Raw genomic sequence first — 20,170 nt, 5'->3', positions numbered from 1 at the left:
GTTGTCAAGACAACATGACGTTAGACATTGGAGATGTAAAACTTCCATGCTAGAAAGCAACTGTGACAATTTGTAAACAAACATGGCTGCCAGGTTTGCTTCATTAAATACGGAAGATTTTGAGAGAATTTTGAAAAAGACATGTTGAACACCTGAAAGGAATGCGTATGTATAATAATAATAATAATAATAATAGGCGGCACAGTGGTGTAGTGGTTAGCGCTGTCGCCTCACAGCAAGAAGGTCCGGGTTCGAGCCCCGTGGCCAGCGAGAGCCTTTCTGTGTGGAGTTTGCATGTTCTCCCCGTGTCTGCGTGGGTTTCCTCCGGGTGCTCCGGTTTCCCCCACAGTCCAAAGACATGCAGGTTAGGTTAACTGGTGACTCTAAATTGACCGTAGGTGTGAATGTGAGTGTGAATGGTTGTCTGTGTCTATGTGTCAGCCCTGTGATGACCTGGCGACTTGTCCAGGGTGTACCCCGCCTTTCGCCCGTAGTCAGCTGGGATAGGCTCCAGCTTGCCTGCGACCCTGTAGAACAGGATAAAGCGGCTACAGATAATGAGATGAATGAGATACAGTAATAATAATAATAATATTGGCTGGCTTTTTTTCATAGTATATCAGATATATTCCATTCAGCTACTCATCTTTGACTTGTTCAATATCATGCTAGCTGAATGGAATATATCTGATATACCACTCAACGCCAGCCAATATTATTTAAATATGTCACCCAGAGTTTTTCCAAACGACAAGATAAACTTCATATCTTCAAGCCAACGTGTGATTTTCTTTTTATTATATCGATACATTCACAAACAAAAAGTACCCAAATTTATCAAAACAATTCATGGATTTATTCATGATTGACCTATAGAGATTTATGTCATGTTTTTGGTTCTCCATGTCCCGGATGTAGCTCGTATGAAAAATACGAGTGGTGTATTTCCCAGTAAAACACTCATTTTCATATATAATTCAATATCGCAATATCACTTTAAAAAACTATCTATCTGACTTTAGATTTAGACTTACATTTAGACTTTAGATTATGAAGCGTATACCTGTGAAAAAACTCCTTGTGAACAAGCTGTCGCTGCAGAAATGATAACAAACTAGAATGAGCGGATTAATATAAGCCTCTGATCGGAATCACAGCTGTATTTACTCTCAGAACTGCTACATGTTCGAAATAAAGATTTCAATTTCAAAAAATAATCTTAATAAATACTGCTTTTGGGCGGCACGGTGGTGTAGTGGTTAGCGCTGTTGCCTCACAGCAAGAAGGTCCTGGGTTCGAGCCCCGGGGCTGGCGAGGGCCTTTCTGTGTGGAGTTTGCATGTTGTCTGCGTGGGTTTCCTCCGGGTGCTCCGGTTTCCCCTACAGTCCAAAGACATGCAGGTTAGGTTAACTGGTGACTCTAAATTGACCGTAGGTGTGAGTGTGAATGGTTGTCTGTGTCTATGTGTCAGCCCTGTGATGACCTGGCGACTTGTCCAGGGTGTACCCCGCCTTTCACCCGTAGTCAGCTGGGATAGGCTCCAGCTTGCCTGCGACCCTGTAGAAGGATAAAGCAGCTAGAGATAATGAGATGAGATGAAATACTGTTTTTTTTAATTGACAAACATCAATTATCAATAGTACCAATGCAGCTCTCTGACACACGGTGGCGCTCTATGTCCACATTTGACTTCCACCCTAAGACTATCTACAAAGAAATTGGATGGAGTTGGTGTTTACGCAGTGTTTAGACAAAATGATAAACATTATATATATATATATTTGTGCACACACTGGCTGCAGTGAGACACACGTCAAGTTCACACATGTTCATCAAACAAAATCATTCGTCTCTCTTAAGGACAGGTAATCAGTGAGAGAAATGGGAGTTAAGGTTTTTAGAATGTGCAACTATGCAAGGTTTTAACTGATGAAATACAGCTATAGAAATGTGAATTGATGCTATATTACATTTACAATAATACCTGAGCTTCTTGTTCTTCCTCTGCAAATCGTATCATCATGGCTTTTGGATGCATGTACATGTGACGAATAAAGGCTTAAAATTCACCTCCAACAAATTCAGGAAGGACTAAAGGAAAAGAAATTTAGCTTTACTTAAGGATTTGCTGAACTCTTGTTTCAGGATAGTCAGAGAGCCACGACTGGTCCGTTCACCATCAAGTGTTTATCTATAGGCTTGGATTGGACTTGGACTGCTGTCTGGACTTGTGCTGTAAGTGAAAATTAATGAAGCAGGAATTCTTTCAGGGCGGCACAGTGGTGTAGTGGTTAGCACTGTTGCCTCACAGCAAGAAGGTTCTGGGTTTGAGCCCTGCGGCCGACGGGGGGGGCCTTTCTGTGTAGAGTTTGCATGTTCTCCATACATCTGTGTGGGTTTCCTCTGGGCGCTCTGGTTTCAAAGTCCAAAGACATGCAGGTTAGGCTAATTGGTGGCTCTACATTGACAGTGAGTGTGAATAGTTGTTTGTCGCTATGTATCAGCCCTTGCGATGACCTGGCGACTTGTCCAGGGTGTACCCTGCCTCTCACCCATAGTCAGCTGGGATAGGCTCCAGCTTGCCCACGACCCTGCACAGGATAAGCGGCTACAGATAATGGATGGATGGAAATCTTTCAACAGGAATTATTTTTCTTTGGTTGATTCAGATTTGACAAATGTTTGCCATTTGTTATTAATTCACCTACATTCTTTTCTCTACATTACATTTTGAAGATGTATAACAGCAATCTTATAACTTAAAGTTGAATATAAACCTTTATTTTGTCATATATGCCTTCCAGGACAGTGAAAGGACTGAGTCTTTATTCAGATATCACAACTTGTGAGGAAGCCGGGTTCAGAGCATAGGGTCAGCTGTGATAGAGAACCTCTGGAGCAGAAAGGGTTAAGGGCCCACTTGATCAAGGGCCCAGCAGTGGCAGCTTGGTGGTGTTGGGGCTTGAACCCCTGACCTTATGACCAAGAACTCAAGAGTAACCCAGTGGTAACCCATCTTTGATTTCAAATGATTTTATAGCAATACAATGGTACCTTTTAATTCAACTCTCCCCAAATTGTTCTATCTACATCTTTGTGATGATCATTTATTGAAAGACACAAAAAGTCCTTCCTTGGCTTGGAGATCCTCTTGATAGAAAGTGGTAGGGTGTCAAGAAGTTTTTAGTATTGTTTGAATTTTTATAAGATACCAGTTATATTTTGGGTCATGGGTTAAACATCCAATACTGAGTGATTTCTTCTAAAAGCTCAGTTGAGGGTGCGACCTTTTACGTATTTCTACAGTGGTTTCAGGACTACTTATTGATTAGATTATATGAATATGATTATATACGCAATTCTGTGAATCGGTGTTTGTGGTTTGTCCCTTTCTCATGACATTCTACCCAACCAATGGCAAGAACGACAACCGCTTATCACTCTTCATTAGGTAACCAACATTTATTTACCATTATCAACTTTACAATAAAACCAGTAACATCTTTTAACATTAGCAAAATAAAGAACAAAAATTGGTCAAATTTATTTACAGAGACAAAAAAGCAGATCAAGGCTCACATTTAACACATAACAACTCTGCTTTCTTTTTTTTTTAAACTTTAAATGTGAACATAGCAAGCTCAAATGTGTGTGTGTGTGTGTGTGTTTAGCCAAGATGGAAATTAAAATGCGATTTCAAACAAACAAACAAGACAAAGCCTTCTGGATATTTAAAATGGTTCTCTATACACCACAAAATACTTAAATTTGGGTTAAAATATAGGAATGTAGAAAGTTGGCGAGTCTTTTCTTTTTTTTTGTATTTTTTTTAACAGTCATTATGTAGTGATGTTCATCTTGCACTTGATTTTATATTATTAGCCTCTCTGGTGATGGTGGGATTGAAAGATGCCTCCTCTTCATCTCATTCTCTGACACTCTTCACTCCAGCGTCGATCAATCGCGGCCTAAATTCAAGAGTCCCAGATCTTTGAGCCATTAATAGGGAAGTGAACCAGTGAATCTAGTCTGTCGTTTCTCATTAATCTTGGAAGAAAGTGGCACGAGGAGTCTCTTTCTTTTTTTTCCACATACATGTGTATATATACATATACATATATCCATGTATATATACATATGTATACATATACACATATATATATAAATATATATATATAGATTTTTTTTCTTGAAAAACAGTTCACAACAGTTCCTTGCGACGTACAATCACTCCTTCTGTTCGGATGCTGCAGGTGTTGAGTTGGTCTCCTCTGTCGGTTTCGTGGGCTCAGCCGAAGGGGTGGCGGCCTCTTCCTTGGGGGCAGCGGCTTCCTCGGTTTTAGGAGGAGCCTCTTCAGCCTTGGGGGTCTCAGCCGGGGCAGCAGCAGCAGGGGCGGCAGCGGCAGCAGCAGCGTTCTCCTCAGGCTTGACCTCTTCCTCCTTCTTCTCCTCAGTGGCACCATTCTCAGCCGGCTTCTCCTCCTTCTTCTCTTCCTCCTTGACAGCCTCTTCCTTCACCTCGGTGTTCGCCTTCTTGCTCTTCTTCAGCGACAGACCCTTGAACTTGAACGAATTCTTCAGCGAGAACTTCTTCTTCTTCTTTTTAGGTGTCTCCTTGGTCGCTTCACCCTCAGGCTTGGCGCCGTCACCCTCGGCGGCGGGTGCAGGTTCGATGGCGTCTCCAGCTCCAGCTTCGGCCTCCTTGGCAGCCTCAGCCGAGCCGTTAGTGGTGGCGCCGGAGTCGCCCTCTGCTTTGGCAGAAACGTCGCCGTTCGTCTTGACGTGCCCGTTCTCCTGGAATGGATAAACATAATGAGATGTATTAGGCTAGTTTTACAACCGAAGCCTTTATCCGCGAGCCACTCGTTTATTAAAAAATATCGTAGATATTTAAGACAATTTTGTATCATCGATATTAATTCTTGAATATCATTCTGTAAAAATCGTCGTCGAACGGAAAGAACACACAAAGCCCCCGTGTTGCAGGTGACGCCTTGCAATACCATCATGCACCGCGAGGTGGCGCTCGTGTCACACAGACATACGAAGCGACGAGACGCGTCTCGAGACAAAGGCTGCAAGAAAAAAAAAATCAATCGACGCGTTTCTTTTCACACCATCAGGGACTCACTGACGACGGATGAGGAAAAGGAGCAGGGAAGAAAAAAAAATATATCGGTATATTTGGTCTCTGAAAATATCTTGCAATTCTAATAACATGCAATAATAATAATAATAATAATAATAATAATAATTTCAGGTGACATGACCGCCAGTGCAGTGCAGGTGTCGGAACTGACAGTGTACGAGCTCGTGTATGAATTCATGCCATGCATAACATAACATAACATAACATAACATAACATAACATAACATAACATAACATAACATAACATAACATATATGATTTCAGCAGGAAAAAACACTTTTTTTTATTCAGCCCTGCATGCACGAGCCTCTTTATGTGTTTTTGCATGGACAGGTAATAATGAGGGTCTAATTAGTATTTGCACAAAAATAAATAAATAAATAGCTTTTCAAATAATAAAGAAATTATGATGATGCAATGGCATCAGAGCTGGAGTCTGAGGTGTGTGTGTGTGTGTGTGTGTGAGAGAGAGATAGAGAGAGAGAGCTGTAGGGATGTGGGTGTGTCGGGGTAACAGTGCCCACCTGTCCGTTACTCTTGGCCCCGGCGGTGTCCGGTGATGCGGCGGCGGCGGCTTTGCCCTCCGCAGTCACTCCTCCCTTAGATGCCTGTGATCCCATGATTTTGTATTTTTTCTTTCTTTCTTTGAATGAAAAAAAAAAAATAAAAAAAAATAAAAATGTGCAGTAAATCCAAATCAACAGGCTGTTCGTTCAGGAATCCAAAAAGAGCTTCAGAGCAAGATTAAAAAAAAAATATATATATAACAAAATAGAAATATTTCTTTCCTGATTTAATTCAGTAGTGTGAACACTACACAAGAGATCTTCTCAGCTCCTGGTCGTCCGTCGCTACTACTAAACCGATACTAGTTGAACAGCGCTTGAAGATAACCCCAAGCCCCACCTATGGGCGTGTCCCTGAGATTTCCACCAATCATAAAACAGATCCCGCCTTCTATCACGACCCCTACGTGACTCCGCCCAGTGGTTAGAGATCAGGGAAAGAAAATGGCTTTTAAATATCTCCTGGACCTGTTGAAACTGAAACTAATGATTAGAAATCAGTGCATTCTTCTTTTTCTTTTTCTTCTTCTTCTCCATGTTTTCTTGGGTGTTAGAAATGATTAACTGGACACATGAACGAATGATGATGTAAAATAATGTACAAAATGCAAGCATAGTGCACATTAAAATACATGGATAGCACAATAAAGGGTATTTCCGTGGTGGTCCAAGTACAAAAAACAAAAGACAGGAGGAAAAAAAGTGTCCAGGACGTACAGTGTATAAAATAAAATATGAAGAAGAAACCTTTATTTGTCACATGCACACTTCAAGCACAGTGAAATTCATCCTCTGCATTTAACCCATCTGAAGCAGTGAACACACACGCACACACTCAGAGCAGTGGGCAGCCACACCAGGGCGCCCAGGGGTTCGGTACCTTGCTCAAGGGCACCCCAGCCCAAGGCCACCCCACGTCAACCTAACTGCATGTCTTTGGGCTGTGGGGGTAACCCACGCAGACACGGGGAGAACATACAAACTCCACACAGAAAGACCCTCGCCAGCTGCTGGGTTCAAACCCGGAACCTTCTTGCTGTGAGGCAACCATACTAACCACTACACCACCGTGCCGCCGGTGTTCGTATGGCATGAACTAGAAGGTTAACTAGGACATAATAAAAAGATTGCTGATAAAATTGATCAAATAAAAAATTCTTGACCTTGGATTTAAAACTATGCCAAACATTAATGGATGGCAACTGATATGGTACACTATTAAAACAAAAGGTTCCAAATGGAACCTTTAAGGGTTCTATAGCTTGGTACATATATGGCACCCTCAAAAGGGTCTATATAGAACCATTTAAGAGGGTTCAATAAAAAGAACCCTAAATGGTTCTTTATTTAAAAAAAGGGTGCTAAAAAGGCACTTTTATTATGATAATGATTGTGATGATGACGATTATTCATATTATTGTTATTGTATTGTAACTACATTTAATATTTTATCATCACATTATAAATGTAAAATGTATAACACTGCAGCTATTTTACATAAAATATCCAATTAGAAGGCAAATCTTTAAGCTGTAAAATCATAAAGAAAGGAACAGAGAGGTGGTTTTTAAGACCAACTGTATTGTTAAAAAAAAGTGAAATACACTCCAAAAAGTTCAAACATTTTAAAGTTAAAATAGAGAAAGGAACAAATACAAACTCACTACTAAACTAAAGAATAAAACAGCACTCATACACATACATATTCAAATACACACCTCCGAAACATTCAAGGTTTTAATTTATTAGGTATTATTGTTAAGGTCTTCATGTTTATTGTGAAGACGTAAAATCATGCAAATTAAAAATAATCATGAACAAATTTGGTTATACAGTTTGAGGACAGGAATAGAAACTGGGGTATTTTGAATTTTAAAAAAATAATGTTCCACAAAACTCAAGGTGTGTCGGATTTGCTTTGGGTACTCCACACCAAAAATAAAATAAATTTCCAAAAGACATTGGAGTGCATGAGGGATGTCCATCTCCCCACTTGTGACAGTGACTCCATCCATCTTGATCGAGACGTTGTTGGAGCATAGGAGGGGATTCACAGCATTGTCAATGACCATGACTGGAAACGGGCTGCATGGCTCCTGTATGAATGAAAACAAAAAAGTGTATGTAATGTCCTGATAGAATTTTGGATGTCGTGACAAAAGCAAGAGGGGCAAATTAATTACAGAAAGACTACATACCTCATCCAAGCAGTAGAAAAACTTTGATCTTTCTTTGAAGAGCTCTGGCAGGATGAGGATGGCAGCACTCTTCAGATGATCTAAAATGTCAAAAGAAACCTTGTTTTCATAAAACAATAGTTTTATAGAGGTAATTGAAGGTGTGAGTGGGGAAGAAGAAAAAAAAAAAAAAAATCAGCTGGTGCCATACCATCTGTGGTGGCCTCTGTCAGCCAGGTGGTCAGTTGTTCCTTGTGGTTCCCCTGCTGAGCCGCCCTGATGATGTTTGGCGTGATTGTCGTGAGGGCATTCTGGAGATTTAGCTCCATGTCCTGACCGAACCGCAGCCTCATTTCATAATGCAACTAGAGAACAAAGCAACAAACACACACACGCATTTTGAGAGAGAGTGAGGTTGTTTAAGGTTGTCAGTTTGACCAGACTGTCTTTTACAGTATTTAAAATTCGCTTCTCACCAGTTCGGGAATCTGAAAAAAGGTGAACATCTGCATGACTTCGCCTGTTGGCTTGGCCGTGACTTCAACCCTTTTATAAAGAGTGCGCTTCATCCTATCCATGATTTGTGTTAGATCTGGCTGTCGCCGGCGTAGCTCATTATTAATCGCATTTAGATGTTCCTGAAAACTCAGGTCATCCTCCCCAACACTCTCAAGTTCCACTACAATCTAAAAAACATCCACAAGTGAGTAATGTGCAATATACAGGACTCATGCAATGTACAGGAATCATGTGAGCAATGAGCAGTGTTTAAATCACTCATTTTGTGCACCTCTTGTGTTGGATCCAAGCTCCCCCAACATGCCTGGATTGCTTCTGTCCTGCGTCTCTTTGCCCTCTGAAATTAGTGATTAGATAATGGTCAAATTTCTGAACTGCACTGGTAAACAATGACCACACTGACTAGCAAGCTGAAAAGCAGACCCTGATGTTAGTACCTGATATGCAGGTGAGTCCTCCAGAGACTCATGGTCTACACTTCGCTGTTTCTTTGTCCCAAACTTCCTCTTCATCTCCATAACTTTTGGGAAGTTCACCAAGGGAGACCTTTCCTTTTTAAACTTGTTCCTTAAGCACTCCAGCAAGGTATCCTGTACATGTTGACATATAGTTAAGTAACTGAACTAGATATACTGTGTTTGACATAAAGAAAGTTTTAAAAAAGGGTAAGAAAGAACTTACATATCCAGTGCTGCTGTGGTCTCTCAAAAAGGGAAATCTGGTGATCAGACATCCGAGAACATCAGTGTATTTTTTATGGTTAGGGTACCTGAAAATTCACAGAATAAAAGTGTTCTTAAATTAAACCCATTCTGACTATTCCAACATTCCTACTAAAACCAAATAATGAGAACGTGAGTATAGATCAAGACTAACAATACCATGTGTACGTTGTTATGTGGTCAAATAGAACTTGTATTAACAATGCTCTCAAGTGTGATTTATCCTTTTTTTTGAAAGATGGATCTTTTCCGTGTAGAGCTTCCTGTAGCTCTGGTGGCATAACAGGCAGGGTATACAGTGCTGGCCATGACACATGAGCTTGTTGACTACAAACATAAATAGAGACAGATACCATTAGTCTTTTTCCTTTTGTCATAAAACATTTTCTCAGAAGGGCGGAGGCATTTAAGTAAGATAACACTGAAGTGCTGTAGACTTACTGAGTATTTGACTCTACAGGTAGTGTGTCACATGTTGGATTGGATTTTCTATAGACAGGAAAGACAACAATTTGGTGTAACAGCATTCATGGCAAGAAATTATCCATTTAATGCTGACAAGTAATGTAATTCGGTAATTACTGTGCTGATGATGTGCTGCGCAACTTCTCCAACTCTTTCAAAAACAAGACCTGGTGTTTCATGATGGGAAACAGTTTTTCTACCATCCGCTCTGTTAGTCCCAGTAGTGTTTCCCCATCAATCTGTTGTTCTGTTGATATAAGAATTACAAACAATGCATTTCCAATAAGGGGATAGTCATACAGTAGGCCTACCTATATAATTTTTAACAAATCGATTTTTAAATTGTAAATCCACTTTTAGGCAGGATTTTACCTCTGCACGCAATGATGAAGTGGAAGGAACATGTTATCATCAATGATATAGCTATCGAGAGAATGATAATCTTTTTCATCCCCTGGATGAACAACAACCCATTCCTTTTGTTCCTCCAAAGAGAAGGCATGGTAGTGACAACTGAAATTCTTGGGGGTACGTAATTTTCCAAAGATAAGCCAAAGACTTCTGAACTGAATAAGCTTCGCTATTCTCATGAAGATGGGAATGTCCTCCTCTACCACATCAATTACGATGTTGTCACCTTCTTTGTACGTACAGTTGTTGGTCAGTAGAGTGCTAACAACTCCTACTCTCTCATGTGCTGGTATGTCTTCAACACCACTCTTTAATGCAATACCTTCCTGAATGTTCAATGGAAGAGAAGCGAATGGGACTTGACGTTCACCTTCAGTGTATGAGCTCTGGTGGAGAATGTCCAAGGATGTCAATTCCCAACACTGGCGCAGCTGGTGTCTTTTAGCTAGGGTGTGACAAAGATTTTTGAAGTTGCTGGTGTTGTGGGATAACCTCTTAAAATACTGATGTTTACCCTCAAAGCGCATGCACCACAGCTGTTTCAGTGGACCAAATTCCAACATCAGACGAGGATAGTGAATAAGATAGTGCAATTTAGGGGTGAAGGTCTCTGGGAAAACAGTCTTGAAAGAGGAGAGAAATTCACCAATTTGAAGAGTGAGGAAAGGAATAGTGCTTTTCCTGACGCAGGGAGCGAGGATTATGTCACCTATTTCTCTGCACTTGAGATAAATATCCCAGTGTGTGTCACCTTGTGGAATATAATGGCCAATAAGGAGTGGTAGAATCCGGAATAAACACAGGTTTTGTGCTGCTGATCCAGTTAACTTCTGTTTCAGTACACTCTGCGGTAGTGTCTGTGGAATGTTACCTCTATCATTTTTCCCAATCTTGAATGCTTCCAGCTCTGAGTTAATGTCATTCAGTGTCACAATTTTCAACTGATGAAGTGCAGTGATGACTTTACAAACAACAATTGGTATGACACCCTCTAAAAAATCATGCATTAAATCTGGTGGAAATTGTCGTGTGACATCAAAATAGTTCAGCTCAGTGAACGGACACTCCTTCACTACACCATAGGTCTGTTTTGTTAACTGATTGTTTTCTTCGAGGGCAGTTAGGTGGTACTTGTGGACATCTGAAGACCTAATTTGAACTCCTTCTTCATTAACATGGGTCTTCAAGTCGCTATATGTGGTCATGCAAAATCTGCACACACGGCCACTGTTAAAACAGCATGTGAATCCTGCTAAGTAGTGGGCAGACAAATTGTCAGCAGAAATAGTTGCTAGAGCCCCCTTCAAAACATGGTGTCTGTCATCCACACAAATGTCAATTCCCTTTGTAAATAACTCCTTCAGATCAAGTAGGAGAGGACGTAAAATGTCCTTATGAGGATACTTCTGAAAGAGCTGATGTCGAATCAAAAGACACAGATGTATGTGCCGTAATTGGGACTTGTATTTTTGTTCAAGATTTCCAATAGTAAAGTAAAAGGCCGTTACTTTATGTATTGCTTTTTTAGCACCTAATGGATTAACAACTTCAAATTCATCGGTGTATAGGTGAATACGCAGAATACTTGGATCACCACAAAATGGTGGAGTTTGGAAAAAAATACCGTCCGTGAAATCTTCCAAAAAATCATTTGAAACCTTCTCACATCCTCTTTGAAAAGAATAAAAAATGTCCTCTTTCTCCAAAAAAACCTTTAAAACATCATTCAGTGGCACATATTGGAAACTGTCTTCCTTTCCCCTGCTATTAACATCAAGGACATAGCGAATTGGCTCCACAAAATCCAGATTCTCCCTACTAAACTGTATTAATCTGTACTCAGATTTAACATACTCAAATGCACGGTCAAAAACAGTTTCATTTGACAGTAGATTGTCCAATTCCTCATGGTCTTTTAATCTGAAACCCGACTGATCCAAGTGGAACTTAATGAGATCATTGTAATGTTGCTGAAAAAATTGCAGTACAAATTGAAGATTTTCAACAATTGTGTCTTGAGTAATTTTGGGGAGGAGGTGCTTCTCTTGAAGATTTAATATAAAAAGTGCCACATGCTTCTGAAGACCTGAGAGCAAAGTATTTAAATCCACCTGCTCGCTGTCATTTTCAATAGTAGATTGGTCTTCTACATTTTGGTCTACATCAGAGTCCGATTCAGGTTCCGAATTGATTTCTTCATGAGGCACAGTTTTTGTTTGCACATAGTTCCTGTGGTGTCTGTATAAGTGTATCCTCAAGGCTCCAACACTTTTGTATGTTTTTCTGCATGCCTCAACAACACATTGTGCTTGGAAATCAGGTTGGTGTTGGTGCGTGAGCTGCAAGTGGCTGAGATATTTTGGGATAGTGAACTTCACAACACTACAAAATCCACATCGAAAAAAACGCTCCATTATCATAAAAAATTGGGTGTGTTACCAAAGAAGATCTGTTTAGCCTCGCTTAAAGAATTCTGCTCCAGCCACAGACAGACCTCATGGGTGGACCACGCATCAACCATGTTTCCTAGAAAGAATATACACACACACACCACAAAATTGTGAAAGTGCTCAAAATTCTGAATGTACTTCACAGCACTACAGGGTGTCAAAAAAATACTCACTTTAAATCATTGCAATGTAGGTGTTAAATAAATAAATAAATAAATAAATAAAAATAATTTCAAGGTGCAGTATTTATAGACAGCATTTTGTTGTTTTGTCACCACCTGTTTTCGAACTGACATCCTGACATTGCCAGTTACACACAATTCTCTTGGTACTTTTGTGCATTCACTTTCAAAGGCTACATTCACTTTCACTGACTGATGGAGCAGGTCTCATATAGCAGCACTTTAGACATCAGGCAGTGGCAGAACAATAAAGTGTATCTGTACATTCCATTACACTATGGAAATTACATGGATTTAAATATATGTGGCATCTTGGCCCTCATAAACGCTCATACACACAACGAAAACAAATAAAACACAACATGTATGATACTCCCTGTTGTATCCAGTAATGTTGACATCTGTAGCCTTTTTAATGCCAGTGAACAAAAGTTATATATCCGCTAGCTAACAAGCTAACATCTGCGGAGCTGACGTTGACAAAGTTAACGCCCCTTGACGTTCAAAACCAATGACTACAACATTTACACACACGACACACCCCTTGACGCTCAAACAAACACCACTTCACGTTATTAAAGGGAAAGCACCACTTAAGGTATTTTTCATTGGCGTTATAAAGAAAATACACGGAAGGACAAAAATCGTAGTCACTTACCAATGAACGCTTGAAGTGAATGGTTGCCGTTGGAAAGGTTCGTTGGAAATCAAATAAATCTTCACGTGCCTAAAATAGCACCTTTCGATGGAAAAGGTTCCATTTTCCCTGAATTGAACTCACAGGGTTCTATATAGCACCCCCAAGAACCTTTTTTTCTAAGAGTGTAGTTACATAAATGAAGAATGGACAAATGACTTAACAGAAGGAACATAAAAGGACATGGGACCTGAACGGGTATTATGGTGGGCATTCTGAACCCACCAAATCATATCAAAGAAGATGTGAGATATCTGGGCGGCATGGTGGTGTAGTGGTTAGCACTGTCGCCTCACAGCAAGAAGGTCCTGGGTTTGAGTCCAGCGGCCGATGAGGGCCTTTCTGTGTGGAGTTTGCATGTTGTCCGCGTGGGTTTCCTCTGGGTGCTCCGGTTTCCCCCACAGTCCAAAGACATGCAGGTTAGGTTAACTGGTGACTCTAAATTGACCGTAGGTGTGAATGTGAGTGTGAATGGTTGTCTGTGTCTATGTGTCAGCCCTGTGATGACCTGGTGACTTGTCCAGGGTGTACCCCGCCTTTCGCCCGTAGTCCGCTGGGATAGGCTCCAGCTTGCCTGCGACCCTGTAGAACAGGATAAAGCGGCTAGAGATAATGGATGGATGTGAGATATATCAGAGCATTACCATATAACGTTGTGGATCTGATTTGAAAGAAAGAAAGAAAATTCAAATAACTTGAGTGGGTTATAATATCATTTATTGACCCTGACACAGCACTGAATAGTAAAAATGGCACATCTTCTAGGTACAATTTTTTTTGTCTTTCTGACCTTGTGGATCATAATAATTCCTCTCAACTGACTTATAATCCAATACTTATCGTCCTGATCACGTAATGATAAATTTCAGATGATGGGCAAAAGTCTTAAGCACATGCAAACGTAAATGTAAACGTTCCTACATAAGAAAATACTATAAAGAGTAATACAATGAACAGTAATAAATGAAACAAAGTCAAAATTTGGTGTGACAACACAACTTTAAAAGAAAAAAAAAGCAATCTCTTTCACTCTCAGAAAATAAAGTACATTATTGTACCTATAGGGGTACACCAGGTCGTCCTAATGTACTTATTTGTAGCCTTAATATACTGCTTGGGAACATATATGTAACGTTTTGGCCCTAAAAAGGTACACATAGTTACCCTGAGAGCCAGTAAGGGTGGCGCAAGAGAGGGGCGCCCCAGGAGTGGTACAAAGACCTCCTGAAACGCTCCCTCACCAATTGCCATATTGATCCCCGTGACTGGTCCTCACACGCTGCTGACCACAAGAGCTGGTGAAACACCATTCACGGTGCGGTCAAGATCTTCGAGTGTGCCAGACGGGCCAACCTGGAGGACAAAAGGTCAAAGAGGAAGAGCAAGTTGCCCTCTACTACCACTACTACAACCACGCTCATACCCTCTACTCCCACACCCAACTAGTCATTCACCTATACCCGCTGCAACCGGATCTGCCTCTCCAGAATCGGGCTCACCAGCCATCAGCGGGTGTGCAACAGACGTGGACAACACCCTTCATGATCTTCGTTCGCGAAGCCAAGCCATGATGATGTACCTTTTTGGCCCTAAAAAGGTACATATTGTTACCTTGAGAGCCAATAATGAGCCCTACGGGGTACATTAGTGTAGATTGTACCTTAGAGGACTGAAATGGGCCCCTACTGTACCCCTATTTCTGACAGTGTGTGTGCAGTTTTATAAGGAAATGAGATGTAGTATTGTAGATACTGAGCATCTTACAGAACCTGGACACTTTGACTGTCACACTCGCTTCTTAATTCTGCACCACAACCCAGTAGTGTTCATTATGTTTTCTTTTTTAATCTGAAAAGTGCTCTCTGGTGTAATACTCTACTCAGATACAAACTTTTTTTCTGTAACATTTAATTTTGCACTGGAAAACTAATGTTTGGACTTGAAAATGTTTTTGTACTGACTTGATAATGTAGAAGTCTCATCTCATCTCGTTATCTCTAGCCGCTTCATCCTGTTCTACAGGGTCGCAGGCAAGCTGGAGCCTATCCCAGCTGACTACGGGCGAAAGGCGGGGTACACCCTGGACAAGTCGCCAGGTCATCACAGGGCTGACACATAGACACAGACAACCATTCACACTCACACCTACGGTCAATTTAGAGTCACCAGTTAACCTAACCTGCATGTCTTTGGACTGTGGGGGAAACCGGAGCACCCGGAAGAAACCCATGCAGACACGGGGAGAACATGCAAACTCCGCACAGAAAGGCCCTCGCCGGCCACGGGGCTCGAACCCAGGACCTTCTTGCTGTGAGGCGACAGCGCTAACCACTACACCACCCAATGTAGAAGTCATGCAATAAAAAAATCTAGAACAAAGTTTAGAAAAATAGATGAACAGTACCTCAAACTGACACGATGTAGACGTATTTTTAAAAATACAAGATAAAACTCATAGCTGAGACTGAAATGGCTCAAAGTACAGCAATGCATCACTCCTGCATATTCAAGTCAATTATTGATTTAAAGTTGAGCACTGAATATGTTATAGCTTCTTAACATTTTTCCCTTTGACCAATCTTAACAATTTTTATTTTTTTCGCGGCCCGGTTTCCATCAAATCCTGCGCTCTGATTGGCTGGCGAGCGGGTCTGTATCCTACAATACGGACCCCAGTTACGGATCCTGGTTAGGGACCTCTGGCGACTCGCTCGTTCACAACAACAACAAACATAGTAGCATGTCAACATTTATCTTTTTTTGATAAGATTTATTTATAAGATTATCAAAAATCTTATAAATTTTTGCCAGCATTTCTCAGTACAAAAGCATTAATTTTATTTTAACTCTATATTACTCATTATTTTTGCCATATCTGACTTACTGTGTCGAAGTCTGGGGAAACACCTACAAAACCACTCTGCAGCCGATATGTACAATACAGAAAAGAGCAATAAGGACAATAAACAAAACAGGACACAGAGATCACACAAACCCACTATTCATAAACTCTCACATGTTGAAATTTATGGATCTGGTCAAATTCAGAACAGCACAAATAATGTATAAAGCGAGAAATAATCTATTGCCAAAAAATATACAAGGAATGTTTAGTGAGAGAGAGGGGGGATATAATCTAAGGGGAGACCTAAATTTTAAAAAACCAAAGGTTCAAACAAATATGAAAAGCATGTGCGTATCGAGCTGTGGGGTGACTTTATGGAACAGACTGGAGACAGAAATAAAACAAAGTGCAAATATAAATCTGTTTAAAAAAGGTACAAAAAATATTTTTAAACAAGTATATAGAAGAGGAAGTATGTCAACGGAGGATGATGAGGGATAAATAGAATAGAGTTGATTGTTATATTAGAACTAACTTAGTATATGGTATATATTTATTTATGTGGATAGTTTATATATTCATATTTACAGGGATAGGTATGTAGTAGATATTTATTTTTGTAATTATATATTTATATAGATATTTATGAAGTGTATATATGGTCTATAATATATATATATATATATATATATATATATATATATATATATATATATATATATATATATATATCTTTGTAATTATATATTTATATAGATAATCATGAAGTGTATATATGGTATATATTTTTATAGGTGTATTAATGTAGTTTGGATTTTGGGGTAGTTAAAAAGGGGTGGGAAATTAAAAAAGTATTGTACTTCTTCCCACTCCTTTTTCGAACAATGTGCGGTGTATTGTAATGTCTTAGCTCTTTATGTTATTTTATTTATTCTTTTTTGTCACTTTCTCGTTTTCTTTCTTTTGTATGTACAAATAGTTACATACTTTTTTTATACACGTTCGAAATAAAATAAATTAATTCATTCATTCATAATTTTACAGCATGGATAGCGATAACGACAGTGTTCACAGTGAAAGTGAGTTTTACTACCCTGAGGAAGAAGAAATAAAAGAAAACATTTCAGGAGAAAGCTAAAAACCTCTAACTTACTAACGCCGAGCAAAAACATGGCTGAATCCTGAATGACACCTATTTGTATAAATAGGGGACTACATAGGCGGCAAAATGTAGTTTTTTTCCTGCCATGGAAGTGCACTTGTATACCGAGGAGGAAGCCATTTGCATTACAGCTGTGAATGAGGATTCAAAATGGCAGCTTGTCTCGGCTTGGTTTTCCCTTTCGGGCGCTCTCGTTTTCTGTTAGAATTTGGTAAAGAAAAAAATAAATATATTATTTACCAGCTTAAGGTCGGTCCGTATGGTGAAATACCGTGACCTCGGCCTTGAATACTGACCGAGGCCCAAGACCTCAGTCACGGTATTTCACGATACGGACCTCCCAGCTGGTAAATAACACACACACACACACACACACACATATATATATATATATATATATATATATATTTTCCTGTTCACACTCTCTGTTCATGTATAGAAGTTGTGTGCGTATAGATATACTGTAGGTATCTTGTTATAAGATTATATTTTTATACTACGGTGGTGAAGCGGTTAGCACTCTTGCCTCACAGCAAGAAGGTTCTGGGTTCGAGCCCAGTGTCCGACGAGGGCCTTTCTGTGTAGAGTTTGCATGTTCTCCCTGTGTCTGGGTGCTCCGGTTTCCCCCACAATCCAAAGACATGCGGTTAGGTTACCATAGGGCAGCTTGAGCAAGGGCACCTAACCCACAACTGCCCCCTGGGCGCTGTAACATAGATGGCCACTGCTCTGTGTGTGTGCTCAATGCTCACTTTTGTGTGTTCACTGCTTCAGATGGGTTAAATGCAAATGTTAAATTTCACTGTGTGCTTGAGTGTATGTGTGATAAATAAAGGATTCTTGGCTTGTAGATATGTGGGTGTATGCTCTGTGTGTGTGTGTGTGTGTGTGGGCTCATACATCACTATGTATACAGACACACACACACACACACACATATATATATATATATATATATATATATATATATATATATATATATATTCCTTAAGTTGTAAATTAAAGAAAAATACTGTAATAATCTATCATCACGTGTGATATATTTCCATACATCCACTGATTATCCTTCAGTTCATCAATCTATTATCTGATTCACATCATGAGGAAACTGTTCCACTGGTTCACTGCACTGTCAGGTGAAAGACCTTGGAAGATCAAATCCTCATGAATGATCTTTGACATTATCTGAATATTATACATTTTAGATCGGTGACTCTCAGCATGGGACGTGAGTTTCTGAAGCACAGCCAGGGAGTTCATGTGTTTTTTTTTTTTTAAATTTAATTTAATTTAATTTTGTTACAGTGGTGGAAATCACAATTTAACATAATCAGAGTGATTATATTTACTATTTATTTCTTCAAGCTGAATTAAAAAAAAAATCAAAGTCCTTCCCACGCCATGTGGCGGCGCCGATCTCCATTTCCGTAGCCTTCAGCCTATTACATAGCTAGGGTTACAGTGGAGGGCTAGTCCTCTGGTAACCGTGAGAGTTTGACTCCCCACTCGCATTTGTATTGCATCGTGCCTTGCCAGATGACCGTAGGTACCATTTTTATAATGGTCTTTGGTATGACCCGACCATAAGTAGAACTTGCGCTCTCCCGATCGAGGGGCAGACACACTAACCACTAGGCCAAGGTGAAAGACCTTGGAAGATCAAATCCTCATGAATGATCTTTGACATTATCTGAATATTATACATTTTAGATCAGTGGCTCTCAGCATGGGACGTGGGAAGCTCTGGGTTTCTGAAGCACAGCCAGGGAGTTAATATGTTTTTTTTTTTAAATTAAATTAAATTAAATTAAATTAAATTTTGTTACAGTGGTGGAAATCACAATTTAACATAATTTATTTATTCGAGCTGAATTGAACAGGATTAATCCAAAACTCAAGATGATCATTTCTAGAGTTCAAAGACGACTGTTTAAAACTTAAATACTGTATATCGACTATGTCTCTGGACTTCTGTCTCAATCCTCAGCCTTTACAAGTGACGTAACATCTCTGTGGATGACTGAGGAATGCAAATCACGCATTGTTTAAGAAGACTTGTGTCACACCTTTCTTAGAATAGTTACAACCACAGGGGAAGTTTTGCGTTAGAGAGCTGAACGAATATCATGAATCATGTCATATACTGGAATAGTTGCCTTTTTTTTGCCATACCGACAGACTTGGGAGGTTGAGGGTTAAAGGATGGAGTTTCCAATGCCCGGATCTTTGTGTGTGTGTTTGATGACGGGTTGGGGCAGATCATCTCATTCTGTATTGCTGACTCCTCTTTCCTCCTCCTCCTTTGCAAATCAGCTGGTGTGAAAGGCCCTCATTGTCATGAGATGACTCGAGAGCAGAGATGGGCCACAGAGGAGCCTGCATTTCACACGTTTTTCTGTTACAGAGATGCGTCCGTATTGTGCTGTTATTTAACGTCCCTCTCGAGCTTCCTTATCACAGGAGAGATAAGTGCACCGGGCACGAGAGGACTGACCTGAAGCATGAATGTGAATGGCCGTGTTGATGGGCCTGTGACAGGATGATGAAATGGATAGAGTGGCTGAGACATGTTATCACACACCTTTTCCCCCAATCAGGAATGTTTGGATCACAGCAGGGGACGAGGCAGAAGGGTGGAGGTGCTATGCCTGAAACCATACAGGCTTTTAGATGAAACTTGGAAGTTTCGTCTCATGGTCAGACAGATGGTGCAGAGGGACAAAAATAAAGCATATGTTATATATTGGAGTTCAGGTGTCAAGAATGATTTTGTCTTTGTCTGATAGCATCTTTTGTTGTCTTGTTGTTCTTGTAAATGCCACTCC

General features: G+C 40.1%; 2 protein-coding genes across 2 annotated transcripts; both read right to left on the bottom strand.

Moving 5' to 3' along the window:
• Positions 1-3,496: 3,496 nt before the first annotated feature.
• Positions 3,497-5,994, bottom strand: marcksl1b (MARCKS-like 1b). The gene is made up of 2 exons (XM_060904047.1): positions 5,674-5,994; positions 3,497-4,794 (listed from the first exon to the last, which is right to left on the bottom strand). Exons 1-2 carry the CDS (start codon positions 5,767-5,769, stop codon positions 4,228-4,230), a joined length of 663 nt encoding a protein of 220 aa, XP_060760030.1. The 5' UTR covers positions 5,770-5,994; the 3' UTR covers positions 3,497-4,227.
• Positions 5,995-7,381: 1,387 nt separating this feature from the next.
• Positions 7,382-13,346, bottom strand: LOC132870816 (sterile alpha motif domain-containing protein 3-like). The gene is made up of 12 exons (XM_060904695.1): positions 13,300-13,346; positions 12,449-12,535; positions 9,716-9,845; positions 9,575-9,622; positions 9,293-9,460; positions 9,093-9,180; positions 8,849-9,001; positions 8,683-8,748; positions 8,369-8,578; positions 8,104-8,257; positions 7,914-7,993; positions 7,382-7,811 (listed from the first exon to the last, which is right to left on the bottom strand). Exons 2-12 carry the CDS (start codon positions 12,528-12,530, stop codon positions 7,527-7,529), a joined length of 1,464 nt encoding a protein of 487 aa, XP_060760678.1. The 5' UTR covers positions 12,531-12,535; positions 13,300-13,346; the 3' UTR covers positions 7,382-7,526.
• Between the last annotated feature and the right edge of the window lie 6,824 nt (positions 13,347-20,170).

This window comes from Neoarius graeffei, chromosome 22 (genome assembly GCF_027579695.1).
Source record: "Neoarius graeffei isolate fNeoGra1 chromosome 22, fNeoGra1.pri, whole genome shotgun sequence".
NCBI classification, from domain to species: domain Eukaryota; kingdom Metazoa; phylum Chordata; class Actinopteri; order Siluriformes; family Ariidae; genus Neoarius; species Neoarius graeffei.
The sequence above is the reverse complement of the archived record's forward strand: the minus strand, read 5'-3'. Positions and strand labels throughout refer to the sequence as shown.